Source organism: Penaeus chinensis, chromosome 9 (assembly GCF_019202785.1).
Source record: "Penaeus chinensis breed Huanghai No. 1 chromosome 9, ASM1920278v2, whole genome shotgun sequence".
Lineage (NCBI taxonomy): Eukaryota > Metazoa > Arthropoda > Malacostraca > Decapoda > Penaeidae > Penaeus > Penaeus chinensis.
Window position 1 is genome coordinate 9,646,092 of NC_061827.1, and position 11,159 is coordinate 9,657,250.

The 11,159-nt window shown below is 39.2% G+C and overlaps 1 protein-coding gene across 1 annotated transcript in view; it reads right to left on the reverse strand.

Annotated features, from left to right (window-relative positions):
* Positions 1 to 5,752: 5,752 nt before the first annotated feature.
* The window catches only part of LOC125028943 (ankyrin repeat and SAM domain-containing protein 3-like), a 13,157-nt gene continuing 7,750 nt past the window's right edge, over positions 5,753 to 11,159 (reverse strand). The window contains exons 5-9 of the mRNA XM_047618589.1: positions 9,073 to 9,263; positions 7,898 to 8,011; positions 7,453 to 7,594; positions 7,101 to 7,272; positions 5,753 to 6,768 (exon numbers count right to left, since the gene is read on the reverse strand). Coding sequence (XP_047474545.1) covers positions 6,445 to 6,768; positions 7,101 to 7,272; positions 7,453 to 7,594; positions 7,898 to 8,011; positions 9,073 to 9,263 — 943 coding nt within the window. The 3' untranslated portion in view covers positions 5,753 to 6,444. The remainder of the gene's footprint in view (positions 6,769 to 7,100; positions 7,273 to 7,452; positions 7,595 to 7,897; positions 8,012 to 9,072; positions 9,264 to 11,159) is intronic.

An 11,159-nucleotide genomic window follows, 5' to 3' on the forward strand; every position in this document is an offset into this window, starting at 1 on the left:
GGGGGTTAGTTGATTATTAAATATGCCACACGTCGAAGTCATATAGCAGTTTAGGATAGCATGGCATTGAAAGAGACAAGAGGGGTGGGGGTAGAGAAGGTGAATAAATGGGCTAAGGAAGGAATTAACAAGGGTGATTAGATCAAAGTTGTAAAAGGAAGAAGTGTGGGGTTCTGCAAGGATGTCCGTAGGGTAAGGAAGGGATTAGCCAAAAGGAGAAAGCGTGTTTGAGGGCGATTAGACCAGTTTCAGGAGAAATGTCATGAGGGAGAGAATCCAGAGAAAGGGGTTGTTGTGTATCCAGGGGGAAGTTCAAGGGATAATAGAGAATGAAGGGGGGGGGGGGGATGCAGCCGAAGCAGGGGGATGGGATGTGTTTGGAGGGAGTGGGAGGAAGGGGGTGTAGGGGGAACTTGAATAGGAGGAGACTGTGAGAGATTGGAAGATAGATGAGGTGTAGGCATATCATCTTGGGTCATGATTATATTAGTTTTGAATGTCTTCGAGAGTTTCTGAAGTGGATATGGTTGGGGAGGTCTGAGAAACAAAACTTTTCTTGCTAGGAGGAGAACAAGATACAGGCGTCTAAGGAATATAACAAGAGGTAGGTGGGGGAGAGGGCGTGGCAGATGGAGTGGAATGGTTATAATGCCTGATGCGGGTAGAGCGAGGAGGGAGAGGGTCTGGATTTAAAATTGCGAAATAATTTGATTGAGAGAGAAAGGGGTCAGAAGTGGAAACGAAAGATGGAGGAGGCATATATACAGGGAAGATGTAGAAACATCTTGAGAGAACAGAGGTGTATAGGTCAGCACTGGAGTAGGGAGTAAGATCAACATTTTGTTGACATGCTTCTTGTCAGGCCTCGCATAAAGTTTGAATCTGAGTACTGCCACCTCAGATTTAAACTTATAAGTAAGGCAGCCCCCTATAATATACATTATGAGAGCCACCTTATATGGGACATCTATGTGACTGTGCAGAACAGGTTAGCCACCTAGAGGACATTGGGCTGTGGAGAAGCAGTGTTTGCAGGGTGGCCTAGACGCCAACAATTCTGACATCGTCGGGGTAGATGTTGATATAGTCGGACAGGGATTGATTCTCCGCCAACATTAGCATGAAGGGAAGGCCATGTCTATGGAAAGTAATATTGGACTTACAGTGGTCTCTAGGAGGAATGGTGTAGCATTATATTGATACTGGGTCATAGTCCATGAGGCAGGCGAATAAGTCTGCACAACCTGACCAATCCTTGTCGTACACAAGGCAGTTTGTCAGTCAGATGGAGACAGTTCCGGTACAAGTACTAAGGGTGGGGTGTGGCTAAGCAGGAATGGGTTCGCCAGTGAAATCAGTCTAGGTTGATAATGCTTTAGCTTGGGATTCGGATGGTTACCAGGCAAAATATAAGTGTTAGACATCAAAGGTCATATAGCACTACAGAAAGGTGTAATAAAGAACTGGGTAAGGAGGTTAGTTGATGATTAAATGTGCTACATGTCAGAAAGGAAGATAGGGATTATTAGATCAAAGTTTTCAAAGGAATATATTGAAGATATTGTGTGGGATATTGCAAGGATGTCCATAGCGTAAGGTAGGGATTAGCAAAGGAGAGAGGGGTTTAAAGGCAATTAGATCACAGTTTCTGGGTGAATGTCAGGAGGGAGAGAATCCAGGGAAGAGGGTTGCTGTGACAAAGGGTCCCATCCAGGGGGAATCGGGAGGGATAATAAGAAAGGAGGAGGGGATGATGCAGCTGAAGCAGGGGGAGAATGGGGTATGTTGGGAAGGAGTAGGAAGAATGGGTGTAAGGGGAACATGAGCAGGAGGAGGATGGATGTCGGCAGTTACTTTGAGTGTAAAAGGAATGAGAGTAGAAAGATTGTATGAGGTTTCTGCAGTGGAGTCGGTTGGGGAGGTCTGAGAAACAAGGTTTTCTTATGGACTGAGGCGATAGTAGGCATTGAGGAGATGGTAGTAGTATTGTTCAGTCATGGTCAAAGGAGAGGCTGAGGTCATGGAACCATGAAAATTAAAATTAATGGGGATAACTGATAAAGGGACAAGTCTCATTGCCCTTAAGAGGGGTACAAAATCTTTATTACTGGCCATGCTAAGCCTTGAGGGGTAAGAGCTAGACAACTAAAGAGGGGAATACTGTGCATATGTCTCCCCTAGGCAGTTCATGCCTGGCACTAAGTCCGTCTTTAATCCTTCCAACCCGGCTCTCACACCTTAGGATATGAATAGTAGAAGGGATTAGAGAAGACAAGGAAAAGGAGAAAGGGAGAAGAGAAGACCATGCAAAATTAGTCAAGTCTAGGGCTGAGGTCTAAGGTAGCGGTGATCCCTGGTATTGGGCCTCAGTCTCTGTCTACTAACCCCCCCCCCCCCCATGGCAACAACAGGCAAGGGATTGGAGGGGGGCTGTAACAAAGTAAATATATTGATGCTGCTCATTAACAATAACAGCGCTGTATAGATGCAAGAACGGAACTGATCTCATGGCCTTCAAAATAAGATGCTTCAGAATACTGCTGGGTAGTAACTGGAGAGAGAAGAGAACAAACAAATCGGTACAGCAGGAAGTTGAGTCTTACAAGAAAAAAATGGTAGTTAACTTGAAACAGCTTAGCAAAAACAAATGCAGTTAGTCATACACATGACAAGGAGAAGGGACATCATTATGCATAGTAATGGGAAAGTACAGGGAGAGATGAGAATGGTTAATGGTTACAAAGCAAAATATGTCCTATACATCAAAGGTCATATAGCACTATAGATAGGTGTAATAGAGAAAAGAGTAAAGACAGGGTTCGATGATGATTATACATGCTACACATCAGAAGTTGTATAGCAGTTCAGGGACGTAGGAATTAACAGGGTCAATTAGATTAGTTAACAGAAGATGTGTTGAATTTTGCAAAGATGTCCATAGGGTAAAGTAGGGATTAGCAAAAGAGAAAGGGGTATAAGGACTGTTAGATCACACATTAAGTGAGAATGTTAGGAGGGAGAGAATCTGAGGAATGGGGTTGCTGTTACAAAGGGTCACATCTGGGGAAAGTGGGAGGGATAGTAGGTTAGGAGGGGAGGGATGATGTGGCTTTAAACAGGGGGGATAGGATGTGTTGGGAGGGAGTGGGAAGAAGGGGTGTAGGGAGAACATGAGGAGGAGGATGATAGATGGCATGTTATCTTGTGTTATGATTAGATAGTTTTGAATGTTGGGGAGGTCTGAGAAATAAAAGTTTTCTTATAGGGGAGACGGAGGGACAGATATTTGAGAGGTGGAGGGAGAGGCTGATGGAGAGGATGGGGTAGAAGATGAAATGGAGCATTTAGTTTGTCTGCAATGAAATGGGTGAGGAGGAAGAGGGATAGGTACTGGGGAAGTAGTGATTAAAGCGTCTGGAATAGTGGAGGAGATTGGAGTGTCTGGATATAGAATAGCAAAAAAAAATGACAGGGAGAGGGTATGGGATGAGGAAGAGATGCTGGGGGAGATGTAGAAACATCTTGGGAGGAGAGGGAAGGGGTAGAGCGATTATTGGAGTAGGGAGTGAGAGAGAAACCTAGTTGACATGTTTCTTGTCTGGTTTTGCATAGAGTGAGGCCAAGTATGCATATGAGGGTTGCCACTTCAGACACAAACTTGTAGGTAGGGCAGCCCTATAAAATACATTATGGGAGCCACCACAACTGGCATATGTGTGTGACTGTTTAGAGCAGCTTGATCATTTATGACCAGATTAGGCACATAGAGGGCATTAAGAAGTGTTTGGCAGGATGGCCTAGACACCAACAATTCTGACATTGACAGGGGGAGGTTAATATGGTCAGACAGGGAGGGATTCTCGGCCAATGTAAACAGTAAAGGGGAGGTCATATCTACAGAAAGTAATCTTGGCACTATTGTGTGGGACATATAATGGCTTCTAGGTCGAATGGTGTAGCACTGTGCTGATACTGCATCATAGTCCATGAGGCAGTCTTTTCCACAACACACTGAGGAGTGTTTAGAGTTATTGTCAAAGGAGAGCCTGGGAACCAGAAGAATTTGTGATAAAGGGGTAAGCTTCATTGCCCCTAATATGGGTATAGTCTTCAATACTAGGTATGGTAAGCATAGAATATGTTGGGGAAAGAAAGAGTTCACCCCTCAAGGTCTCCTTGAAGGGTAAGACTAGACAACTAAACAGGGGAATACCATGCCTATGGCTTCCCTAGGCTGTTAATAACTGGCACAAAGTCAGCCTTTCATCCTTTCAACATGGCTCTCACACCTTAAGAATTGGATAGTAGAAGGGGTTGGAGAAGACTGGAACGAAAATGGGAAGGGGGAAAAGACCGTGCAAAATTAGTCGATCAAGGGCTGAGACCCAAGGCTGGCATACGGTCTCAGTCTTCATCACCTTAGCCCCCCCAGTGACAACAGTGAACAAGGGAGGAGGGGAGGAGGGCTTCACTGATAGAACAGTACAAATGGTAGAATGTTGAAACCATTTCAATCCGAATTTTTAATCCTATTTTAGGCTGAATCATAATTAAAGAAAACTCAGTTTAAGAAAAGATCTACTATTCATTCAAATCAAAATATTACAATAATTGTATTTATATATTCTTACAGAAAAAAATCACTCAGAAGGCACTTGGAAGTCACAGTCATGGTAAAATATCACATTAACTCTAACAGTTTCAAAAATACAAATAATTCTATATATTCCTCACTACACCTGAGAATAATCTAGAGCCAATAGTAACATCATGATAGTCTTTAGACAATATTTATTACAGATATTCCTATCGGCAACAGATTTTCTTTGAAGAACATAAAACCTGGAGCAAAATTCTCAACACTATTTCTCAAGCTACGATACCAGTATACAGAGAAAATGACAAGAACATGCGAGTTAGCACCATACTGAGATTTAAATATACTGCTACATTGTTGATACTCAAACAAATAATATTGCACTGATAATTGCACTTCAGTTTTGTATATGCCCAGGCTGTTTTTACAATAAACATTGTTTCATTTCAGGCATATGATATAATGAACTAAAATTTAAAATATCCCGTAGATTGCAGTATTACTAGCAGTCTCATTGTCATAATTGGACATAATACCAATTTCCACAGCAAATATAAATACTGGCACTGAAATATGATTATATGTGGTATCTATGCATATATGTGTATGAGTATGTATATTAATATGTTTATATGTATATGTTTATATGTATATGTATATATGTGTATGTATATGTATATTCATATACATAATATTAAATTGATTACTTAAAACCACACACACACTATACAAACACACACACACACACACACACACACACACACACACACACACACACACACACACACACACACACACACACACACACACACACACACACACACACACTCACTCACTCACTCACTGTCACTCACTCACACTCACTCTCACTCTCACTCTCACTCTCACTCACACTCACACTCACACTCACACTCACACTCACACTCACACTCTCACTCTCACTCTCACTCTCACTCTCACTCTCACTCTCACTCTCACTCTCACTCTCACTCTCACTCTCACTCTCACTCTCACTCTCACTCTCACTCTCACTCACACTCACACTCACTCTCACTCTCACTCTCACTCTCACACACACAGACACACACACACACACACACACACACACACACACACACACACACACACACACACACACACACACACACACACACACACACACACACACACACACACACACTCACACACTCACACACATATACACTCACACTCACAAAAAATAAAAATATGTATTATGTGTAATATATACATATTATGTATTTAAATATCAACCATACAGTTCTAAATGGGAAAATTCAACACCTCTATTGAAGTATATAAAATCACAAGATAAAGAATCTGTTGGCCTGTTCACTTGTATGGATTTACACTTTGGTCCCATAAGCAATTTTTTTTTAAAAATCAACTATCTAAAATAGTAATAGAATATATAATCACTACTGATACACCAGCAATATTACACTATTAACAGGTACACATCATTTTGGCAGTGTGAAATTTCAGGTTCATTTAATTTTTCAAGGAACTGTTTTGTCACCAAGTCTGTTGTCAAACTTCACAATAATTCTCTTGACCTACTTTTCTAATCTTCAACATCCTATACTTAAAAATAGGGGAATCACTCAAAAAAAAAAATATATATATACCATAAAACTTTGAAAAAACTTGAATGGATGTCTTCCTATATTTTATGTATCATAATTCAGTATCCTTATGTGATGATAAGTATTACTAAGAAAAAAAAAAAAGAAAAAAATTAGCTCCATACATATATGCCTTGATATTAAGTTCTGACAATACAATTTCAACTATTTCTGACTAGCCTGACAATATAAAGTATTGCACCATCAGCGAGGGGCACTTAGGTAGCTGCCTTGATGCCCATTTCTGCGAGGAGAGGAGGGGTTGCTGGGACCTCTTGCAACACTTGGATCTGTCAGCTTCAAAAGAGCATCAATATGTGCTGTAGCAACGCTGATACTCTCGACCAAAGGAGAAATGAGAGTCGGTTGAATGAGAGAGAACTGGGCCGACAGGACCGAGGTACAGTGCCGCATGACTGACATCTGTTCAAGCAGCATCTGGCATCTTTGGTGGCATTCATGTAGCCTTCCACGAGCTTCAACTATCCATCCCTCCGTCACAACTCTTAAATTGTGTTCTTGATAAACCTGAAAATTTTTTTATTAAAAAATCTTACACAAATATTTTTTACTGAAATACTGTATTCTACATGTACCATTTTCAAATACAAATGCTTTCCTTATCCAAATATTACAAAACCTCTTTCATTAAAATCAAATGTGATAAATTACAAGTTAAGACTGATAAATAATCTCTAAATTAATATAAAGACTACCAGTTTTATATATGACAATACTCTGTATAATAAAATACTGACTATATATAAAGTAAACCTTAGTCAAGATGTGATAAAGCATGATCAGTATACTTTAACAGAAGACACTGATAATGGTAGGTATGAAAATCTAATCCCCATTACCTGGGCTTTTGTTTGCTGTATAGTCTCCATGGCTTCGGTTAACTTCACACCCAGCTCTTGCATCTCAACTTCAAGCTTATCTGCATAGGCACATTCCAGGGAGTTCCACAATGGTGCATTGCTGTGCCATCGTGCAATGGCTGAAGTCATCTTGCGTCGAGGTCCCAGTTTGCTGTAATCAAGTTAAAAGAAAATATTTCCAGGAAATGCAATTAAATCATCACTACATAGCATTTCCCATTACCTGTCCAAGGTGTGAAAGGTTTCATACCTTATTTCAATAAAAAAAATTAGCCTGGAGATGCTTATAAAAGATGATAAAAGAGTTACAGCATCAACTGCAAGAACTTACTGTATTCCACATTCTTTCAGTTCCTGATCTGTTAATGTCAGAAACATCTGAAGATCCACATCTTGTTCTTTGAAGACACTCATGTACGAGCCTAAGCCTAGCTGGTTCAACAAAGTTTCAAGATCCGTGGGGATGACACGTGCTGTACAGAAATATGATAAAGATTTCAGAGAAGGCATTCAAAGCAAAACAACTGCCTATTCACATTTATTCTCAGCAACTGCAATTTCTTTCTTAGTATTAAGATATAACTGATTTTATGTTTCCAAAATTTGTGCCAACAGAGGTAACATGTTCACATACAGTTGGTTGTGATAATGGTCACTCTTATGCAGGTGGGCTAATATATATAATAAATTTTATAGAAATCAATTGCTCCCAATCTGTAGGCCAATTATCACCTTCCATAAAATACCTTCACATCACCTTTTCAAAAATGACTTACCACTGTCAACAGATGGAACTGCATTTCCTCTACCTCGAGGTTGCAGTTGAGCCTGTTGTGACAAACGTGCCTCGACTGCTGCAGGACCATCTGGCAGGCTTGGTCCATTCTCACCTAGAAGCATAGATAAACCAAATACAGAATTTTTAAATATGTTATGGGTAATATACATAATATTTTGCATATAACCTGTCCTTAACCCTTGAATTAGGTTACTTCATAGCAATCACATGGACTAATATATGGGCATTAGGCTTATGTGAGCGGTCACTCTGCCAGGTGTGGGGCTTGTAGGCCAGGCACACACAAACACTCGCTGTGGTGACAAGACCATATGCCTGCTCTTTACAGTTTTCTTTTTTTATGCATAAGCATTTTTAGCTTTTTTGCCATGTTCCAATGTCCATATTTGTCATTTGATTTGCTTTATCCAGATGGTAAGAGACAGTCTTCCTTGCATAGAGTCCATATCATCTCTCTAGGTAGTCCATACCTCAATGCAAGAATTATAACAATTAGTAACATTTTGTTATTTGTCTTCTTCTTTTCATAATATTCAATTTTCTGTAATACAACCTGTGTGGCTAGTCACAGCGGCCAGGAATAGGATCCTGAGCATGGAAATGGCTTCCTTGATGGAGCCAGTGCTCTTACAGTCATGCTTCATGGACACTACATTCCACATTTGTTTATTGATGGGAATAATGACAAAGCCCCTTTCTAAATGCCAAAGGTTTGTGCATTCTTAGCAAGTCTTTTCTGTCACCCTGGCCTTCAGTCTAAATGCACATGATGGCAAGCTCGTCTCACCCAGCCTACAGCCAAATTTTCCCATGACAGCATGTACACATAACCCACTCCTCAAGCCAAAATTTTCAATGACATGATGGTCACATCCTCCGGATCGTAAGGGTTAAGTAAGAGTTGAGCACAGGGTCTTGTGAAGAGGACATTTAAACTGTTAGTTTCACAGCTTTTTTTCCACAGGCAGCTCTGAACTTTGATGTTCAACAGAGGTTAAGCATCACAACATATTGAAATTTTGAATTCAACATGAAATTTTTCTTCAACAACCTTTACAATACTATGCAACAAGGTGTGCTAGTAACAATAAGTTAATCAATATAATTATCTCCCAAAACTGAAAACAACTAATCTATGACTTTAAAAAATACCTTGTAGACCCCACTGTGTGATAAGAGCAGCAATAGCATGATAATCAGCATCTTGAGCAATCCTGGCAGCTGTGTGTCCTTGATGTGTTGTGTGAGAGACTAAAGCACCTCCTTTAAGTAATGTTGTGACTATGCTGCTGTTACCATGTTGTGCTCCATACATCAGGGGAGTCATGCCAGTCCTTCGCTCACTAAAAGAAAGAGCAGAACATATGAGTATGTACAAATATTTATATATATTAACTGATTGCCATGTATTTTACAAGATTCTTTATTGTCCTAAAACAGTGTTACAAAGATTGTTCATAAAGTCACTTAACATCACAAAAAATCATACAGGTCAACAACAGTTCACCAATAAGAGGCAAATTCCTTTCCCAATAGCCTTACCCAATTTGACTTAACCCATTCGCCCCGGATTTATGTTCTGCCCCATGTAGTTTTTTTGTGAATGTTGTTACATGCAGATGGCTCCACATGTGCTCAGCCGGCAAGGAGTCTATCAGTAGCCCTTGTGACCGATCCTGATTTCCCATTCCTTGAATTGGTGGGAAAATGTGTTTCTCTTTTTAATACCGTTGACATCGATACTGTTATTACTGTTATTGATATTATGATTAAATTGTTATTAAAATCTCAATAACACTTAAGACAATAAAATAATGCAAAAGACCCTTTCCAAAAGTCGAGGAAAAGGGTAATCAGGTGAGATACGTAGGACTAATAACGGACTCCTTGGTGGCTAAGCACTTGTAGAGCCATCTATGTGTAATTACAATAAATAAACTTGTATTACATTGGGCATGGCATGTATACTTGCCCTACGGGGTGACTGAGTTAAGATTACCTCTCCAGCATTTGAGATAAGTGACTATACAAATAATTTACCTGAGTAAAAAGAAAGACCCAAGATCAAACGATGCAGTCAAACTTTTAGTTTTACCAGGATATAGACTATTTCTTTTGATGATTTTCAATGAAAATTACCCATTATACAAAATATTATATTTCTCAAGTCTCCTTAAAAAAAAGGGCTAGTTTGGGGCAATTTGTGGGAATTTTCTTGTTATAAAATGGCATAGAATTATACTATCCAATAGCAGGGAGGATGGGTTTTGGAATGCAGGTGAAGAAAAATTAGTGGTGCTCCTATGAGTGCTGTTGAAGGTAAAAGGCATGTCCCAAAATTATCCATAGCTCAGGATAACTATAGACACATCTTTATAATTTTGGATACTCATGAACTTTGCTCAACAAATCCATGTATATTGGGCTGCTGTTAATCATGATATCATGATATTTATTCCCATTTAGCCATCCCTGTTTTCCTGGCTGTGGACTCACAGCTTCCTGACTAAAAGCAACCATTCTCAAAAAAAAATACATGAAACATAATTAAAGATATTTTCCAAATAACAAAATAGGCAACTGAAAACAATAAGCTGAATAACTTGACTGTCTTATGTTCACTCCAAAAATCTGAAAGTCCTTATTTGACATCCAAAAAGTGATGAATGCAAACATGAATGTGTATGTATATAACTAAATCAGATCTAGTTTGGCTTAATGTAGTGGTTAAGAAAATGACGATTTTTATTAAGTTCTTGCTTTCTAATTTTCTATCCATTACTCTCATGTATCATCATACAAATTAGATGTTGTTTGAACACTTAGTCCCTTATCATTGAAAAAGGTATGAATAAGCAATTTTTGTCCAATGAGTCTGTTCATAAGTAAGGTATAGCCTCGATTCATAGCCAGTGGTGTAACTTATTCTGCAATAAAGCAGGGCAAAAATTACTGCCCTTTATAACAATACAGTATACTGAAGTTAAATTTACAGAAGGTGATCAGCTTAATACAGTAAACCACTTGTTTATAACTCTGCTCAGTAAAGAATAAATTTACAAATAAATAAATAAAATAAAAGACAACTGGGAACATTATATATATGAAAAATAAGAGACTACACAAATGTCTATGTGATTAGCACATTTAAACATTTACTGCAGTTAGATGCTAAGTTGCAATGACTTACTTCAAATCAATTAGCAAACTTCTAACTGCAATTCCTTTACATTTCAAAA